Here is a 20,910-nt window from a genome sequence, read left to right as displayed (position 1 = left end):
ATAATTTGAGCTTTGTGACATTGCACACACAATTTTATGTTGCCAGCAGAAGATGTTTCCTTTTTCAGATCATTTTCTGTAAACACTGGAGATGGCTGAATAAATTTTTTTTATAAGAAAATAAGTTGGATAGAATTTTAATAAGAGAAGATGTATAAAAAGAAAACTTTTTTTTTTTCATTTTCTGTAAACCGTAGAGATGTGTGAAAGTCCCAACAGATCTGGCACCAACAACCATGTTGTTTTTCAACTTCAAGCTCACATAAATCACTTTTGTCCCCATTCTGAAGCTCAGTTTGTATTTCAGCAGGTTGCCTTGACAATGTTTAAAAGCATTTAGTTACTGCCACATGAATATATTTATGTGTTTGTATATATGTTTATACCAATACACTTTCTAGCTGTCCCCTAAGTCTAGACTCTAGGTTGCCAGCTATGGTCATAGGAATATAAGCACATTTTTGGTTGAAGACAGATTTTTACAAAGAAATATTGTGAAATGCATTAATATTTTTTTGTAATGTTAATATTGCTCATCTGGTTAAAAGGTCCCCATTATTTCTTAGAATAAGTGGATCTAAGCAAAAAAAGAAGTAACAATGTAGGTTTTCTTTTTGTTTTAGGACCCTCCTCCTACTTACCCTAAAATGGACTTCACATTGTCCGACTTACAGAAACGCTTTGAAGAACAACTGAAAATCGAGAGCTGTGATACAGTGACAATTAACTCTGTGGAGGCTAATAAACCAATTACGGATGGAAAGCTGAAAGCGGTAAGGGAAATTAAAGTTTATGCCACCTAAACTTTGCTTTCTTTTTTTCTGTAAACCATCTGTCCTTTATATTATCCTAAAAGTTTATAATACTTTTTAAGTTTATAGTTCTATCAATGATGTGTGCTGTTTTGCAGAGAGCTCTTTTGGATAGTCTTCGTGCTGTCTGGGAAAAAGCTCTTCTCCATGCACTGCAAGATTCAAAGAGCCAACTGGCAGAGATAAACAAGAAGGTTCGCAGAATCAATATATATCCCTACCTGTGCCTGCTGGAGGATAAGGAATACGTGGAGATTATGCTACAAGTCAGTAGTCTGTCTTTGTGAATGCCTATGTTAATTCTTGTCAGTCACCAAATATTCTGTAATAGCTTGTACATTGGTTGTGGTGTCTGCTTTTCAGTTTACCTAATCTTTGTTAGCTGTTCAACACATTAGTAAATAATCAACTTTCCCAGTTCCTGCACCACCAGATTTTGCATTTTGAAGTTCTAGTTCTAAATTCAGCGTAAAATCAACACTTCTGTAGTTGTCAGTCCCCTGGACACCTTGCAGTATTTTTTTTTTATCTAATCCCACGTCAGTGTAGGGTACGTTTGTGGTGTCATATGTTATGTGGGACCATAGGGAGGATCATTTAGAGCTGCAGGGTACCAAGATACCACACCTTGTTGTCTCTGGATTCATTTATTGATCCAGAACAAGCATGCAGCCAAATAAGGTTAGGGAGAAGTCTGCACTATCCTGCATACATGTTTCCTGAAGTATTGAAAGCAAAAGCAATAAAGAAGACTTTACTATTCTCAAAAGGAGGTCAGTAACGATAGTCCCTGTCTTCCTTGTGTACAAATTTTCTTTAATCATACATCTGTTGGTTCATGTTTTCATTTTATTTAATCTTTCAACAATCAGTGGATGTTTACTGTACCAGTAGCAATCATCCTGCAAAGCATTTTTTTTAAATTAGACACTGAATTGTGCATCCTTCTTCCAGCATTTATTTCTTAAAAGGAAAAGGATTTTCCTATTATCTTACAAGCAGCTGCTCCTTTTTTTATTTTGATCTGCAGCTTATCTTACTTACATTTAATTGCAGTGACCTCCTTTCCAGCTTGTTCCATCTCTGGAAAATGAGCACTTGCCACATACTGAGAAGCTATATACAGAATACAATACAAAACTTTTTACACTCTTGTGCTTCCATGTATAACATGGTAATGCACCTTTGTAATGTTTTCTCGCTGTGCTGTGTCCTTGATAAGTTACGGTTAAGGTGTGTTTTGTCTGCTTATTGTGGTATTGAATGTCTCTTTGGTGTATACCAGTGAATGTAACATACAGAATAGACACTGGGTATCAACTGTCCTTACCCATTAATATTAACTTCAATTTGGCTACAGATGGGTGACTACTTCAGGCTATTTATAGAATAGTGTACAGTTCATATATGAAAAATATAACCCCAAAACACATCGACACAATCCCTAAGCTCAGGTTCACATCTTTGTGGTAATTTTGTAATGAGCTATGCAGAAAAATGTACATCTATGCAGTCATTAATGTGCCATTGTTGTGCAGGCACTCACTGAAGTCTTCACTTTTCTCGGACTGCTGAGGTCCAAGGGACAGGGACTGATGTAAATAGTCTGGCATACTTTGTACATTGTATTTAAAAGAACTGTGTCATAAAAAGGGGGAAACAAAACAAAACATTTTTGTTTGTCAATAGTTAAATAGATTTGTTATCCGTTATTTCTGATATTGTGTACACTGTTGTAAAGATTGGAAACAGGAATCTTGAGTTGTATAATGATCTTTTGACTGTTGTTTCTGGATTTTTTGTAGGCATTAACCAAGTTGCCACCCACAGGGGAATCATTTCTTATCATTTCTCAAAACATTGGCATGAAACTGTACAATAGGTTTTGTATTCGCCTGCAGATGCAGGGCATTCATATGGATAGGATCCGGTTATTGTACAAGGAATATTGCAAGTTGCTATCCAAGGAGGAAAAGGTACGGCTAAAATGAACTAAGTATATAGTTATTAGAATATTGGGAAGTAGTTGTAAACAAGGATAAGATTTGTTTACATTTATGTGACTGATACTTTTATGGTGGATGTAAAAATCTTTTTTTATCTGCTTTTTGAATGCAGGTTTCTGGCCTTCTTCCTCGGGAATTTTGGGAAAATGCGGTATATGACTCTTTTGGAGGCCCATGTGTTTCAAGACCCCACACTGCTTGGCCACGCTCCCTGATGGTGCAGTTGGGCACACACCTAGTAGATATATTAGTTAAAACAATAAAACTAAAAAATAACTTGTTAACCCCTCGCAGTGATCCAAAACTTATCCCTGTGCTTTATCATATGTATTCCTTCCGTAGTACTCACCAGGTTGGTATATTTGTAATTACAAGTTTAATATTGTACTCTTGTATGAAAAGAGGTATAGTTTGCACAGATGGAGACATAATCCTGCCCCTGTACAAAGCAGTTGGTCAGACTGTTGAACGTCCAATTGCCTCAGGAAGAATTATTTTGCTTCTGTTGGAGCAAATTGAACCAGGGATTTTGTTGCCTTCGTCTGGATCAATTATGTCTATAGGGTTTAAATCTGGGATATGTTTTTTCCCATAGTGGTTAACCCCCCCCCCAGCGTTCTAATTCTGTCAGTTTTTTGATGCAAAAAGTGATCCTAATTTTTTTTGCATAGAAATTTTTGTTTATATTTTGGACCTGTAATTCTTAGGATTAACTCCCCGGTATGATAATTATATTTATTTATTATATTATAATCATAAATTATATTATAATACATAATTATAAATAATCATTTAAAAAAATAATGAAATAATAGACAACAATGTAATCTTAAAATAAAATTAAAAATGTACTTTTATTTTTATTTCATGTTGTGTGGTGTTTTTTTACCGTAAAAACCATTTAAAAGCAGATTACATTGTAATCTGCTTTTAAATTTCCCGCCCGGCCATACCCCCCCAATACATCACCACTCGCATCACCCAGATGTCACATCTTCCCGGGTGATGCGAGTGGGGATGTCCCGCCCGCCTCACACAGACGCTGCTGCTCTGCATCTCCAGGGAGATGCAAAGCACAATGCAGAACTTCTGCATTGTGCATCACATCTTCCAGGAAATGCATGCAGCAATAGCAAATTCCGGGGGTGCTGCCACCTGGCATCACCCCCAGAATGTACTATTGCTGCTTGCATCTCCAGTGAGATGTGAAGCACAATGCAGAAGTCCTGTATTGTGCTTCGCATCTCACTGCTGATGCGAGCAGCGGCGTGGCTGGGACCCGGGTGGTATTTAAAAGCAGATTACTTGGTAATCTGCTTTTAAATTTCCCGCCCGGCCACGCCCCTCGACGGACCGGCGCCCCGGCATCACAGCGGGACCATCAGATCGCCGCTGTAGCGCGGGGGAAAGTTAAGGGGGGCTTTTAAAGTTACCCCGAGTGTGACTCGGGAATACTGCTTTTTGCATGTAAAAGCCACCCCGAGTCACACTTGGGATTACCGCTAGGGGTGTTAAACTTGATGGACTTAAGTCTTTTTTCAGTCTGACTAACTTTGTAACTATGTTTGTCTGCTGCTATGTTGTGTAGTTTAGCTGAATATAAAATGGTTACTTGTCATGTGCATGTATGTAATAAAGTAAGAGGCTTCTATCAAATGTTCCAAAATACTTTTATCAAGCATGTGTAGACGAGTATGTCTTATATTGAATTTTTTCTTAAAACTTTTTGGTATTACAATACTGTACTGTTACATGCTGCTTGATTTTTTACCTAATTTTAAACTTTTAGAATTTACATCTGACATACCCAATATGTTTGTTCACAGATTGGGCTAATAAAGCCACATCCTATTTACAGCCAAATCCTTCTGGATGCAGAAGAAACACTTCTGACTTTTGATGCTTCTGTTATGCCAATGAAATGTCCTCCATTACCCTGGATTTCTCCTCAATCTGGCCCCTATTTATTGGCACCTGCACAACTTATGCGTTGTAATGAGGGAGCAGTGCAGCATCAGCTGCTGCTGGAAAAGTGCCCCCCAGGGCAACTCTTCCCAGTGCTGGATTCACTTAATCAACTTGGTGCATGTGCTTGGGGCATTAACCAGCCTATTCTGGACCTTATTGTGTCAATCTTTAATGATAAAGGTAATGAGAAGCTGGACATTCCACCACCTCTGTCTGAAGCTCCTGTGCTTTCAGTGCCGTTATCTGGGATGTCAAGCCCATGGGAAAAACATGCGCATCAAAAAGAGCTGGCACGGTGCAGAAAGAAAACCACTGAAATGTTCAGCCTGCGAATGGACGCACTTTATAAGCTGTCTATTGCCAATCATTTGCGAGATGAAATATTCTGGTTCCCACACAACATGGATTTCCGAGGTCGTACCTACCCCTGTCCTCCCCATTTTAATCATTTGGGTAGTGATGTGACCAGAGCATTGCTGTTGTTTGCTGAAGGCCACCCACTAGGTCCAAAAGGCCTAGATTGGCTGAAGATACATCTCATCAACCTTACTGGGTTTAAAAAGAAAAACTCACTTCAACAGAGGAAGGAGTATGCAGATGAAATTATGGAGGACATTTTGGATTCTGCTGATCACCCACTGACTGTAAGCTCCAGATTTCCTGTTTATGTTAACTCCCTTTCACATGTAATCCGTTATCTTTTCTAGTGGTTTGTGATTATATGACCACTTTCACAAAAATTTAATATAAAAGTTTTTTAAATATTTATTTTCTATACATTTTTGTGCATTTGTCAGCCTAAAACCAAAAAAAAAAAATTCAAAACAGAGAATGTTCCAAGTAAAAGATTAAAATTTTGTTAAAAAAAGTTATGTTTGTGAAATAGTCATAGAATTGTTGCTAAACTAACTGACATTTGCTACCACTGCTAAATTTGACCTGGCATCTAGGCAATATTGACATCTGTTCACAAAAGGGTTGAATCTCTCAATCGTTTTATTGATCGCCCTTCCTGTTCTTTTTTTTTGTTTGTATTGCTGTGTTTTCAATTTTTCTATTCTTCGCAGGGGAAGAAATGGTGGATGGAAGCAGATGAGCCTTGGCAAGCCCTGGCATGCTGCATGGAAATTGCAAAAGCTGTACGTTCCCCAGATCCTGAAAATTACATTTCCCACTTTCCTGTGCATCAGGTACATACACTGATTTACTAAACCTACATTTATTTGGATGTTCCTGGACAGATGTATTGTATTTATGCTCAGCCTCCTGAGAGATTTTTTTATGTATTTGTATAGGCGTGACCTATATTTACCTGAGTATCACTTTATGTTCCCTTGTTTCTGTAGCAAGATATGGCTACTCCCAGTGACCAGAAGTAAAATTTTATGGGCAGCCATTGGAAGGAGGGATTCGCAGGAAGCCCTACATCAGTTCATATTGAGTTGGGCACCCCTTTCCCAGAATTATATATATATATTTATTTTCCCACCCAGCAGTATTTGGGGATGGTCTTGGGAGTCAAGACATTTGAAGTCTTCACTGGCTACATGCAGCTCCACCATCTTGGAACCAAACAAATGCTGATGGGCCTTGAAGAACTCTCTTCAGTTTCTGAGGTAGCACAAGTACAAGTGCCCCTAGACACTTCCTCCTAGTACCTGTATAAGCCATAATGTTTACATTAATATAAAAAACAAACTGTCTAACTATCAAATGCAACCTTATCAGACAGAATCTGGATTCTGGAGGTTGTCTGACTACCAAGGGGTTACGTATTTCTTCAGTTGAGGATACGACTGGCAACAATTTAGACATTTTGATAGTAGACTCGCACAACTCCAGTTAAACTCTTATTGACATGACCTGAAGATGCAAAAAATCTTTGAGCTGCAAATATATTACAGTTGTGGTGCTCCAGCCATTATTGTTTGAAAAGCAGTTTTTTTTTTAAACGGCTTATTTAACAAGTTTCCCAGCCTATATTGCACCCACAATATAAAGGGGGGAGTCTAGATTCATTTAAAAGATAAATTTAGATACATTTAAAGATAAATGTATCTAAAAGGCATTTGGCAAGAATGAAACGTATGTGTATTTTAACTAGAACAGTCTTGGTCCATTTTAAAGCAGCTAAAGATATAGAGATTCAGTCATGGCAGAGCAAGCCAGTTAGAAGGGAACCGGATTTACAGTTTATTAATCTCACGGTTTGTTGTGGTTTAAAAGGGTGCCAAGAGCCAAAAGCTTCTGGCCATTCTATTTGCAGAATCTAAATATCAAACAACTCTATAATGCATTTATTCTATATAAGGTATGCTCCTTACAGTCCCAAAGGTCATTCTTTTTGTGAAAGGGACTTTCCGAACAAGGAGTTTGTTATGGATTAAATTTCTGCTGCTATTGCCTCTTTAACCCCCTAGCGGTAATCCCAAGTGTGACTTGGGGTGGATTTTCCAGGCAAAAATCGGTATTCTGATTTTTGTCACAAAAATAAAACACTTGCCTTGTTCCATCGCTGAGTTATGCCTAAGAATTATTACGGTTTATTTCCAGTTAGTAACCATATGGGTGTACCTTAAATTTTTAGCAAAAAAAAAAAAAGTTATAAAAAACTGGTTTACTTTCCCCAAATCTTTTATAGTGCCGCTTGCAAGTGCTCGGTATCTGACCATCTTTGCTTATGTACTTGTTGCCTAGAGTTTTTACTTTTTATCTCTTGCTGTGGCTACAACTCATACCATTTTGGATTGCCCCTCAGTTTTTGTCTCAGGACAAATAAAAGGTAAATCTTCCTTGCTAGTTCACAGATGTCAAAGAGAAAAAAAAATGATAGAAGGTCTAACCGCATAGCACTCTCTCCATAAGTAAACAAAATGATTTTCCTTAATACGTACTTCAGTTGGCATTGTGAGTCCCTTCAATGTTTAGCCAGGCAAGTTAGGTTATATATTTGAATGTTTTGGTTTGTTTTCTTTCTAGGATGGTTCATGTAATGGACTGCAGCATTATGCAGCACTTGGAAGGGATGAAATAGGAGCCAAGTCTGTGAACTTGATGCCATGCGTTACCCCCCAAGATGTTTACAGTGAGGTTGCTCAACAGGTGAGACATCTAAAAATTTTGGTTTGATTACAAAAATTTGATTTTATTTTGAGTATCCTTTTTTTTATCCATTGTATTGCCTTCAGGTGGAGGAATTCCGCAAAAGGGACGCCAAGAAGGGAATTAAAATTGCTCAGGTTCTAGAAGGCTTTATTGGTCGTAAAGTGGTAAAGCAAACGGTTATGACTGTGGTCTATGGTGTAACTAGATATGGAGGACGTCTTCAGATTGAAAAGAGACTTCGTGAGACAGACTCCTTTCCACAGGTGATTACACTGTATAAATGAATAAATGTACCTTGTTATTATTTAACAATAGTAGGAGAATTCCTGCTGCTCAGCTTCTTTTTACTATAATGAATCAATGAAATTCAGGAACAATATTTAAAATATAATCGGTCATAATGGATTATTTATCAGTGGAAACATTTAATTTGAAAAGAATTCACTTTATTTAGAACAGTAGTGTTTGTTTTTTACACATTATGTATGTATGGCTTTTTTATGCATAGGAACATGTTTGGGATGCCTCTCATTATCTGGTTCAGCAAGTCTTCAGCAGTCTGAAAGAGATGTTTTCTGGCACAAGAGAGATTCAGGTAAATCGTTTTCTAGACCAGAATTGGCCCAATAACAATAAATATTTTAGTAGAAGCTGTGACCACCACAAGGAGCCATGTGTTACAGTATTTAATCCAAACATTCTGCTTCACCTTTTACTGTAGTCACTGCCTGGGTGAAGCAAATGAAACCTTTGTTATTTTGGGTCTATCGCAGTTTTTCGAAACTGCTACATTCATTTTTTCTCTTCAGTCATTTTATGCCTTACACTTAAATGTATTTTTTGTGCTTAGCATTGGCTGACAGAGAGTGCTCGTATGATTTCAAAGTCTGGAAGCACTGTGGAGTGGGTAACACCTCTTGGACTACCCATAATTCAGCCATACCACCGAAGTAGGAATGTTGCGGTAAGTTAAAATGTGAAATGATTTTATATATGATATATATATTCAAGCATTTATGTATTCATAACGATGGAAGTAGCTTTTTAGGTGATTTTGACTCCCTGGACAACTATTTCTTGACATTAAATTGAACCTCGCAGCTTTTTTTTTTGACATTTCTTTGCTTTTAGACACTGTATCAATATTCAACAATAAATTGCAGATACTCGGACCACTATATAACAATTTACATTTATAACGTGGCTATTGTGCAGTGAATTTGACTTCTGACCCCTTCTACAGACAGCTCAAGCCTTAAGCTGGTGAGGTGCCGAGTTAACACACCTCCACACAGAAGCCTTGTTTAGTAAGAAAGGTCAGGATTCAGTAACGATCTGTGAAGTTGGTGAATCATTCCTAAATCTTTCTTCTCTAGTTTTCAGGTTTTTATTTATTTCCCTGGTAGCAAAATAGTTATAGATGCCCTGGAATGCCTATTAATTTATTTTGTTTGCAAAAAATGCTGAACTGTTCTCGCTGTTCAACTTTTGCACAATGTTGTTTGTCTAAAATGTATTCACATGAGTTTTTTTTTTTTTTTCCAGTTTCAAAGTAACTTGCAGGTGCTATATATGAAAAACAAGAATGATGTTAATGAGTAAGTACAGTTTTGTTGTATATTTTAATTTCCATTTAGTGTATTGTTTTACATTGGTAAAAAACTAGTCCTTGATCCAGTTAAATCAGCAAAAGATTTAAAAATATTTCAAAACCAGCCACAGCAGCAGCTTGCATTCACTTTCATTGCACTCACCTGCAGTTCTGTTAAATGAGGGGAGTAGAAACACCCAGAACTTTTGGGTATAGTGTAACATGTTCTTTTCTGCCCTTCATCACATATGTTCCCCCCAGTGCTTGTGAGACATCACATGTGGAAATGAAGAAAGTATTAGGCCACATATTTGGCTTAACTTGGAACTTACACAAGGCTGCTTCTCTTGGTATCAAGCAAGCAGTGGGGAGTGAGGCAAAGGTAAAGGTTGCTGGAGGGCCTCCATTTTATTGTAACCTTCTCCTGTATGCAAGGACAAAGCCCAGGTTCACTTTAAAGAAAATTAGTCATCAGCCTTTGTTTTCCCTGTCTCTGTGTGAAGCAAGCCACTGTGGTGGATGGTGGGTTTTTTCTTACATATGTAAGAAACACCAGTAAGGAGAAACAACTTAGCAAATATTTATTTTTAAACTCAGTTGCATTTTAAGCATTTGCTAACTTTGTGATATTTAGTAAAATTCGGATATGACAATTATTTACGATATTATGTGTATTTCCTGTTGTGTTGATATTAGTTTTTCTTCCTTGTTGTCTATCCCCTTAGGTCTAATTTTCTGAGTGTCTGCCTGATTTTCTGTGTTCTGCATGGGTTCATGTTCTCTCTTGCTTATAGTTGTTGCCATTAAGTGGTAATGTCTATTCTTATTATAGGCAACCTGATACTTTGAAGCAGAAGAATGCTTTCCCCCCAAACTTTATTCATTCTTTGGATTCCACACACATGATGCTCACTGCTTTGCACTGTTACGCGTAAGTTCTGCCATTGAAATGTCATCATCTTTGCAGAAACAACAATGTGAATTACTTGTGGTTTTGATTGAAGCAGACCCACCTTTTTACCTCTTTTTTTTTTTTTTTATTCTCTAATGTACTTACATTTTTAGGTGATAAGCACTCCTACCCAGCCAGTACTAAGCAGTTTTTTATCATTATTCTTTCTGCTGCTTCCACTCATGTTCCATGTTCATGTTTGCTAGGAAGCTAACAATCCTGTAACCTGTGTAACTTGAAAAGGTGTCCTTTCCCCTAGTTCCTAGTAAAAACCTGGTACTTTGACGTATTGGTTCATTGTGAACTGCACAGCTCTAAACAGCACATACAAGGATTCTGCAGCTTCTGGGATTGGGCTAGAAAAACGCTCCCACAGAATTAATACACAGATATAACAAAATTAGTTGGGGAAAACATGTACTTAACTTCCTGGGCGGTTAATTTCTGTCCGGTTTTATATGTCTAATAGCAGTACATTGTTTTTCTTGAAAATTTATTTTACAGGATAATATAATAGTATAAGTATAATAGAGTTTGAAATACAAAATCATGTTAAATAATAAATTAAATAAATTTAAAAAAATATATATATATTTTTTTTAATTTTTAAATAAATAAATAATATACACATACTAATATATTATACTGTAAAATAAATGTTCATGAAAAACAATGTACTGCTTTTACACATGTAAATCCACTGTATTGCATTCAATACAGTTATTTTGTATTGAATGCAATACAAAAAATTTGAATTTCCCGCCCCGCCTGAATGCACCAACATCACCGGAAACTTCCCAGTGACCCATCATTTGCAGAGGACGCTGGCCGGAGGAAGAGAAAAGGACGACGCGGGACGCTGGCAGAGCAGGTAAGCGCTTTATTTACTATTGTTTCCATAGTTTTACCGACCCCGAGTGTGACACGGGGTTACCACTTTCAGCATCTTTTTTTCTACCCCGAGTCACACTCGGGGTTACCGCCCAGGAGGTTAAACTGGATATTCCTTTTCCACATACATAAGCTCCTATGCCATAGTGTACTGTTATGATATGTGAGTACACCGAGAATCAGAGTTTTGGAAATATTGTGCTAATCACACCTGCATTGTATATTTTCCCTTCCAGTACTTGATTTGGAACATACAATGCAAGTGTTAATACAGAATTTTATAATCCTGACTATGCTCACTTCTGTCTTTCTACCATCAATGTTTTGGCAGACTTGGACTTACCTTTGTGTCTGTTCATGACTGTTTCTGGACCCATGCAGATACCGTGGACATAATGAACAAGGTGAGAGTTTTTAGATTATGATCAAAAACCCTGGTAAACTGCCATACACTTGACATTAGCAATAGTATGTCTGATTTTCTTTGCAGCAGTGTTAAAAAAAAAAATATACCATACCAATACTTTGAATCACACCACAAGCTGGTCAGCAAGGGCTTCTGACTTCTTCCGGATTATGATTCGTTTTGGAACAGTATCCTAAAGTATAGGGGTAATAAAATCAAATTAATAGCCAATAAATTAGCAATCTCCTACTGTTCATTAAGAGACATGGCTCTAGATTCCATACTGCGGGTTATACTATGACATACAGTAGGATTTGTACACGGAATAAAGGTCATGTAGTCCACATCTGTCTATACCCTTCAGCCTCTACCAAGCAGGAGGAAGAACATATTTTATCAGCTTTCTTTTTCTTCTAAAATGTGTTTCCCCTGTGAACTTTTTTGTGTTGCCAGGTCTAATCTTTTAAAATTTATTTTTTCACATGGTTCTATGTCTTCAGCCTAATCTGGGTCTTAAACTTAATTTAAGTAGAATTTCTAATTCCTCATCTTTATGTTTGTGTTTTTTTCCATTCCTTGTTAAATTGGTAGTGGTATGTTAATACAAGTCAGTCATTTTTAGACTACTTTGTCATGTCATTTTTAAAAGACAATCTGGTTATGGTCTTTTACCACATAATATATACATACAGTGAAGGAAAGAAGTATTTGATCCCCTGTTGATTTGTATGTTTGCCCTCTGACAAAGAAATGACCAGTCTTTAACTGTAATTGTATTATTGTAGCTGTGAGAGACAGAATACCAACAAAATAACCCTCTAAAACCCAGTGCTCAAAAGTCAGAGCTTGATATGCATTGTAATGAGTAAAATAAGTATTTGATCCCCTATCAACCAGGAAGATTTCAGGCTCCCAGGTATCTTCACTGTATGCAGGTAACGAGCTAAGATTAGGAGCACCCTCTGTAAGGGAGTGCTCCTAATCCAAGCTTGTTACAGTACCTGTATAAAAGACACCTGTCCACAGAAGCAATCAATCAGATTCCAGCTGTCTAAGGATATCAATGACAAGATTGTCGACCTACACAAGTTTGGACTGGGCTACAAGATTATCGCCAACCAAGTTGATGAGAAGGTGACAACAGTTGGCGCGATAATTCACAAATGAAAGAAACACAAAATAACTGTCAATTTCCCTTGGTCTGGGGCTCCATGCAAGATCTCCCCTCGTGGAGTTGCAATGATCATGAGAATGGTGACCAATCAGCCCAGAACTACATAGGGGGAACTTGTCAATGATCTCAAGGCAGCTGGGACCATAGTCACCAAGAAAACAATTGGTAACACACTGCGCTGTGAAGGCCTGAAATCGCGCAGAGCCCGCATGGTCCCCCTGCTCAAAACAGCACATGTGCAGGCCTGTCTGCAGTTTGCCAATGAACATCTGAATGATCCAAAGGAGAACTTAGTGAAAGTGTTGTGGTCGGATAACACCGAAATTAAGCTATTCGGCATCAACTCAACTCGCCGTGTTTGGAGGAGAAGGAATGCTACCTATGACCCCAAGGACACCATCCCCCACCGTCAAACATAGAGGTGGACACATTATGCTTTGGGGGGGGGTTCTGCTAAGGGGACAGGAAACCTTCTCCGCATCGAAGGGGGAATGGACAGGGCCATGTACCCTTAAATCTTGGGTGAGCACCTTCTTCCCTCAGCCAGGGCATTGAAAATGGGTCATGAATGGTTATTCCAGCAAATGACCCAAAACACACGGCCAAGAAGGTCACGTGAAGGTCCTGGAGTGCCCTAGCCAGTCTCCAGACCTTAATCCCATAGAAAATCTGTGGCGGTAGCTGAAGGTTCGAGTTGCCAAACATCAGCCTCGAAACCTTACTGACTTGGAGAGGATCTGCAAAGAGGAGTGGGACAAAATCCCTCCTGAGATGTGTGCAAACCTGGTGGCCAACTACAAGAATTGTCTGACCTCTGTGATTGCCAACAAGGGGTTTGCCAAGTGATCTTTTGCAAAGAGATCAAATACTTATTTCACTCATTACATTGCACATCAACCTCTGACTTTTGAGCTCTAGGTTTTTGAGGGTTCTTTTGTTGTTATTCTGTCTCTCACACCTACAATAAACCTACCATTACAATTAGAAACTGGTCATTTCTTTGTCAGAGGGTAAATGTACAAAATCAACAGGGGATCAAATAATTCTTTCCCCTACTGTATATACAGTATTTTGTCTACATTACATCTAACAATCGCACCCATAGGTTTTTTTCTAAAGGTTGTTCTAAAAATTTTTGGGGACTTTGCTGGTCTTCATTTAGTTACCGCGTTTGGCTACGTTGTGTTATAAAAACTTTAGCAGTCTAAATCAAGCTAGCAAAAATCAAGCATAATATTATGTGACTTTAGAGAACCGTTCTTCCCCTATTCACCTAAAAAGAAAAGCGCCATAAAATTTAGGTTTCGTTAGTTGCTACACAAGACATGCATTTGTTAGAACTTTTTATTTTCAGTTATGTTTAAGCAAATGTAAGGACTGTTATATTCCATTTACAATAAAACTAACTTCAGTTTTACTCCACAGGTTTGTCGGGAACAGTTTGTGTCCCTGCACAGTCAGCCAATTCTACAGGATCTTTCGAAATTCTTGCTACAGAAATACTGCAATGGGTAAGTAAAGAGGTGCTATGCATAGTGTAATAGCAGGCAGTTTAGGCCTATATGGGATTCCAGCATCTAAGTAACAAAAAACTGGACAGGTTTGTCTGTAGGTACTGGTATTCAATGGTGGAGGTAGATGATGCATTAGCAGCCCCATGGGATTGTTAAAATCTGATCATCCGTACTTAATAATACTTATAATATGGGTATTCTTTTTATTCACGCTGAATATTTACCAGTTGCTTCCCACATTCACTAGAAAAGTCAGACTGTAATTTCTGTCGGTCAGAGATGCTTGATCATAAGCTTTCTATCATCTGAATCGCAACTTGTCATAGAAGACATGATTCTTTCCTTGCGTGTTTACAGAGACAAAACATGAAAGTATGGAGTAGTGTGTGATGAGCTTGAATTTTTACCTTTCTTCTACTGTTAGTTGAATAATCCAACACGGTTTTATTTCTTCTATAGAGACAGTACAGCAGTAATCATATAATAAATACAAGATCCACTAGTCTAATAAATTAAAAACCTCCTGTTTAATATTGTTGATGAAAACAGTAAAATGCATGGTCTGTTTATTCTGCCTGCCCATCCTCGAATCATATACAGTTAGGTCCATAAATATTTGGACAGAGACAACTTTTTTTCTAACTTTGGTTCTGTACATTACCACAATTAATTTTAAATGAAACAACTAAGATCCAGACTTTCAACTTTATTTTCAGTGGCTTGAACAAAACGGTTGCATATAAATGTAAGGAACTAAAGCCTTCTTTTTACACTTTTACACTACACCTTTATCACTTCATTTTAGGGGCTCAGAAGTAATTAGACAAATTAAAAAGCTGAAAATAAAATGTTCATTTCTAATACTTGGTTGAATCTCATGAGAAGATGCACTTACAGTGGATTGAACTGAGGTGACTTTTCTCTACATTTCCTAGAAATCTGTCACTGTTCAGGAAGTGGTGTCATGCTCAGAGATTAATTTTTATTACATCCACACAGGGACTGGGAAAATTTGAGCAGACCGAGGTACATTTATTACCATTTAATAACCTCCAGCAGTGGCATGCCTGATGAACGTTTTTATTAGAAAATTCTTTTGAGGCACCCTGCTTGTAAAGGCAGATTCTCGTCATATCCTGTCAATCCTTAACCCTTTGTTTTTTTTTGTTAAAGGGAAAGTTCCTCAATATATACACTGAGCCTATAAGATTTTCATATTGTGTACTGAGTATCTTTTAACCATTTTCCTGCTGGAGTAACTTTTCATTTTTTCCCCACACTTTAATATTCTCATTTGAGATTCTTAAAACCTCTAAAACATTTCATATTTTTTGAGAACAGAGGGTGACAGTGACATACTGTGATATAGTGATGGTAAAGGCCCTAGAATGATTCCTCTCACTCCTGCATGCAAAACAATACCCAGCATGTATGTATGTATGTATGTATGTGGAATTGACTTTTATACACTTATGCAAAGTTTTACATAAGGGCTCTTTAAAAAATTTTTTTAGCTAATTGATGATGATGGGAGGTTGGAGTTGCAGGGTGGTGGGACCCAAACGTCTGACACATCACTTCTATACAAAGCCCTTAAACTTGGAGGAAGTTTCTGTTATTGTCTGTTTGGTGATGCTTTGTTGAGCCTGAACAGTGGGTTCATATGAAAGATCACTTTTAAACAAACAGAAAGCTGTTTACACTTGTAAGTTCGATGATTTTTTATTTTGTAATACATTTAATGGAATTATGCAATTTTACCTTTCATGAAGCAACATGGGAGATATCTTTAGAGCAAGTTCCTTCCTATAGTTAGGACCTTACTGCTATGCAGCAGTGGTCTAAAAATAAAGGAGTTCTTTTCGTTTTGGAGTTCAGGTCACATAAGGACGCATGCAGTCAAATGAATTTTGCCATTGATCACAACAAATAGATACTTATGCCCTCTATTTAAGTAGATAACATGTATTGGTAGGTGTTCACTTATTTTTGGGTAGTTGAGTTTTGTTGAAATGCCGCACATTCTTGTATTTATTTTATGATTACAACAGGTTGTGTTTGCTGCTTGGATAGGGAGTGTTTATGAGTATGCGCAGGGATTAGTGATATATTACACTTTGTAAAGCCTTGAGCCTGCTGTTAACTTTTAAAGTTTTACCGTTTTAATACCTCATTGGCAGTGAGCATGTTAAAGCTCACAGAACAACATAATAACACATAATCTTCTTTTCCCCGTGCCTTAAAAAATGCAAAATATTATATTAATAAGTAAGCTAGTAGTAGCTATTAAGTAGTTGCACTTCTTAATTAAATATCAGATAAGAAGCAGAATACCAAATGGGGAACAAGGTGCATATAGTCATATTTGATGCATCCCGGTAGGATTTTCTACTCAGGAAACATGATAATTGATCACATACATATCAATGTCAAACACAATATAGTCAAGTTGTAGGGTTTACCAGCGGAATGTTGAAGGACAACAAATCTGCTGTCACGTTATCAATTGATGTATTTTGATTTTTTTTCTCTTATTACTAAACTCTGTTTTTTTTTCTTTTGTCTTTCTGCATCTTCCTTTCTTGTAAAATATTTTCATACTTGTGGTTATCTCACTTTGAAAAAAACTTTTCCCCCCACCTTGGTTACTGATCTATTCAACTAACAGGAGAATGCTAATGCAAGCACAATTGTCTGCCATACTTGCTGCAAGCTATGACCCAGGGGTTGGTTACTCTCCGACGTGCCATAGACTCTGCAAGACTGCCCAGTGCTTCTGTGTCCGTGGCTTTGATAGCATGGTTGTTAAAGACCTTCTTTAAGACAAGTGGCATTGGCAGGTTTATCATTTCTCATGATGCTGAAGAGACGCCAGTCATTTTCTCACAAGGTGTACTGGTCTTCAAATTGGTACTTTGGGCCGTAATCATTTGAGGGCTTTCTTCTTATTTGTTCTATCTGTGGGAGAAATGTTTATTTTCTGCATTTGAGTTTGGACTAGTGGCTGGCCCTTAGTACCATCAATGGTGAGATTCCTCTTTGTTTAACCTCCCTGGCAGTAACCCCGAGTGTGGCTCTGGGTAATAAAAACATGCTGAAAGCAGTAACCCTGAGCCACGCTGTGAAAAAAAAACACTTACCTGGTCCCATCGGCGTCCTGCCTGTCGGATCCTATCCTCGGGCCGCGTCTTCTTCTGATCTTCTGCGGGTGAGTGCACTGACATTCCCCAGGAGTTCCTGGTGACGTTGGAGCGTGTGAGAGGCGCGGCAGAAATTCTAAATATTTTGTATTGGATTCAATACAAAATAATTGTATTGAATGAAATACAAAGTAATAATTATAATATATATATATTATATATGCTACTTTACAGTAATGTTCAGGTTTCAGTATTTTTTTGCACCTTTGTTTTATTAGATTTTTTTTTTTATTTAAAGTTTAATATTTATTTTTTTTAAGTATTGGACACATTTCGGTGAGTTATGCCTACGAGTTATAGGCCTACAATAGTTACATATAGAAGTTTAGGTTGAAAAAAGACATGAGTCCATCAAGTTCAACCACTAGGGAAAAAAACATATCCCGGATATAAAATCTTTTAAGACATAGTTGGCCCAGAGGAAGCAAAAAAAAAGGCACTGTTATTTTTACTTTAAAGCCTTAATATCCAGTTATATTCTGTGCTTCTAGAAAAGCATCCAGCTTTTTCTTAAAGCAATCTATAGTAGTTGCTGAAACTACTTCCTGAGGGAGCCGATTCCACATTTTCACAGACCATACAGTGAAAAATCCCTTCCTTATCCGGAGCTTAAACTTCTTTTCCTCCAGACGCAAAGAGTGCCCTCTTGTTCTTTGTAATGATCTCAAAGTGAATAATGGGGAGAGAGTTCTCTATATGGACCGTTTATATATTTATACAGGGTGATCATATCCCCCCTTAAACGTCTCTTCTCAAGGGAGAATAGATTCAGTTCAGCTAATATCTCCTCATAACTGAGCTCCTCCATTTATTTTGTTAGTTTAGTTGCCCTTCTCTGCACTCTCTCCAATTCAACAATGTGCCCAAAACTGGACTGCATTTTCCAGAAGTGGTCTGACCAATGCTTTGTACAGGGGCAGGATAATGTCTCCATCTCTGCAGTCTATTCCTCTTTTCCTGTTTTAATACAAGAAAGTACTTTGCTAGCTTTAGATATTGCAACTTGGCATTACATGCCGTTATTAAGTCTATCATCTACCAGAACCCCCAGATCCTTTTCCATTTCTGACTCCCCCAAATGTATTCCCCCTAGACAGTATGAAGCATGCATGTTGTTAGCTCCCAAGTGCATAATTTTACATTTATCTATATTAAATGTCATTTGCCACTTGGCTGCCCAATCAAACAGTACATCCAGGTCTGCTTGTAGATTATAGACATCCTTTATGGACTTATTTCCATTACATAGTTTGGTGTCATCTGCAAACACAGAAATGGTACTTTTAATCCCAAACTCTATATCATTTATAAAGATGTTAAACAGTAAAGGTCCCAACACTGAACCCTGGGGTACACCACTAATAACCTTAGACCATTCAGAGTATGAATCATTAATTAGTTCTTGAGCCACTTCTTCAATTAATTAGGCCAGTTCTCTATCTATTTACAGATTGACTTTTCTAAACCTATTGACCCTAACTTGCATATTAACCATCTGTGGGGTACGGTCTCAAATGCTTTAGCAAAGTCCAAGTACACTATATCAACTGCTATTCTACTGTCTACCTGTTTACTTCCTCATAAAAAGAGAGTACATTTGTTCGACAACTTCGGTCTTTCTTGAAGCCATCCGGACCCTCACTTATAATATTATTTTCTAGCAGAAACTCCCCTATATGGTTCTTTATCAAACTCTCTAAGACCTTTCCAACTATGGACGTTAAACTAACGGGTCTGTAGTTACCTGTTAATGACTTTGCTCCCTTTTTGAAGATAGGATCCACATTGGCCTTACGCCAATCCATCGGTACCTTGCCAGTGACTTAAAGAGTCTCTAAAAATTAGAAATAATACCTTTGAAATAACTGAGCTCAGCTCTTAGAGGACACGTGGATGTAATCCATCAGGGCAGTGACATTGCTATTCTGAAGTTTGACTTGAGCTATGCCATTTTCCTTTGTGTACACAGAGCTAGTGTTTAGTTTTGCAAATTTTATCTTCTTTTTTACATATTTTGTTATACTCTTTATAGGTTTTAAATGATAAAGGCGATCCTTCATTTTTATATTTTTGGAATGCCCTTTTCTTGTTCCTTATGGCTTTTTTAACATCAGCTGTAATCCACAAAGGTTTTAATTTTAGCCTCTTAAACTTATTACCCATTGGAATATATTTTTCAGTGTGCTTGTGTAGAACAGACTTGAAACATTCCCATTTCTATGTTCTTTGAGGACAATATTGTCTCCCAGTCTAAGTCACAGAGAGCCACCCTTAATAATGGAAAATTTGCTCTCTTAAAATTAAATGTTTTTATCTTTCCTCTTTTTGCTTCCTGTTTACAGCTTACATTAAATGAAATCATATTATGGTCACTGCTACCCAGATTCACTTTTATTTGCACATTTGTTATAAGCTCTGCATTGTTAGAAAGAACTAGGTCCAGCAGAGTATCATTTCGAGTTGGGGCTTCTATAAACTGCACCATAAAATTATCTTGTATTAAATTTACAAATTTCCTCCCTTTTGCTGTTCCTGTAGTGCCATTACTCCAGTCAATGTCAGGGTAAATCTCCCCATGATTAAAACACTTCTCCTTTTTGCTGCTTTTTCTATCTGTGCTAGTAGTTGATTTTCTATTTCTTCCTTAGCACTGAGGGGCCTATAGCAGACTCCAATAAATAATTGTGTGTTATTCAACCCCACATTCAACTTCACCCATAATGCCTCAACCTCATCGCTTGTTCCATCCGGAATTTCTTCTTTCACATTCACTTTTAGATCACTTCTCACATACAGACAGACACCACCACCCTTTTGTTTGACTCTGTCTTTAAGAAAGAGAGTATAACCAGGAATACTGACAGCCCAGTCATGCGAAGAACAAAGCCAGGATTCAGCAATACCAACTTAAGCTGCGTACACACTGCCAATTTTTGTCGTTGGAAAGGATCTTTCACGATCCTTTCCAACGACAAGGGAGTGCACGATGCATGAACGGTGCTGTACATACAGCACTGTTCATGCTCTATGGAGAGGGGAGGGGGAGAGCGACGGAGCGGCACCCTGCTGCGCGCTCTCCCCTTCACTTTCATTACGATCGGCTGTCGTCCATCGTCCGTGGATCCGGCAGGTCGGTCGTCCGGACGATGGACGACACCGACTGTACACACGGCAGATTTTCGCCCGATAATTGGCCGATGCCGATTATCGGGCGATAAAAATCTGACGTGTGTACGTAGCTTTAGTCATAATGCTCCTCACTCAATAATGCTTCCAACTCCCCTTTCTTGT

General features: G+C 37.8%; 1 protein-coding gene across 1 annotated transcript in view; it reads left to right on the top strand.

Annotated features, from left to right (window-relative positions):
- The window catches only part of POLRMT (RNA polymerase mitochondrial), a 59,244-nt gene that overhangs the window by 13,492 nt on the left and 24,842 nt on the right, over positions 1-20,910 (top strand). Inside the window, exons 6-19 of the mRNA XM_072404762.1 lie at positions 624-773; positions 911-1,078; positions 2,618-2,788; positions 2,931-3,170; positions 4,645-5,430; positions 5,854-5,976; positions 7,766-7,888; positions 7,975-8,154; positions 8,400-8,486; positions 8,742-8,855; positions 9,437-9,489; positions 10,315-10,413; positions 11,657-11,729; positions 14,331-14,416. Coding sequence (XP_072260863.1) covers positions 624-773; positions 911-1,078; positions 2,618-2,788; positions 2,931-3,170; positions 4,645-5,430; positions 5,854-5,976; positions 7,766-7,888; positions 7,975-8,154; positions 8,400-8,486; positions 8,742-8,855; positions 9,437-9,489; positions 10,315-10,413; positions 11,657-11,729; positions 14,331-14,416 — 2,453 coding nt within the window. The remainder of the gene's footprint in view (positions 1-623; positions 774-910; positions 1,079-2,617; positions 2,789-2,930; positions 3,171-4,644; positions 5,431-5,853; positions 5,977-7,765; positions 7,889-7,974; positions 8,155-8,399; positions 8,487-8,741; positions 8,856-9,436; positions 9,490-10,314; positions 10,414-11,656; positions 11,730-14,330; positions 14,417-20,910) is intronic.

The sequence above is a fragment of the Pyxicephalus adspersus genome, chromosome 3 (genome assembly GCF_032062135.1).
Source record: "Pyxicephalus adspersus chromosome 3, UCB_Pads_2.0, whole genome shotgun sequence".
In the NCBI taxonomy this organism is placed as follows: Eukaryota; Metazoa; Chordata; class Amphibia; order Anura; family Pyxicephalidae; genus Pyxicephalus; species Pyxicephalus adspersus.
Note: the sequence above shows the minus strand (reverse complement) of the source record. Positions and strands in the feature narration are given on the sequence as shown.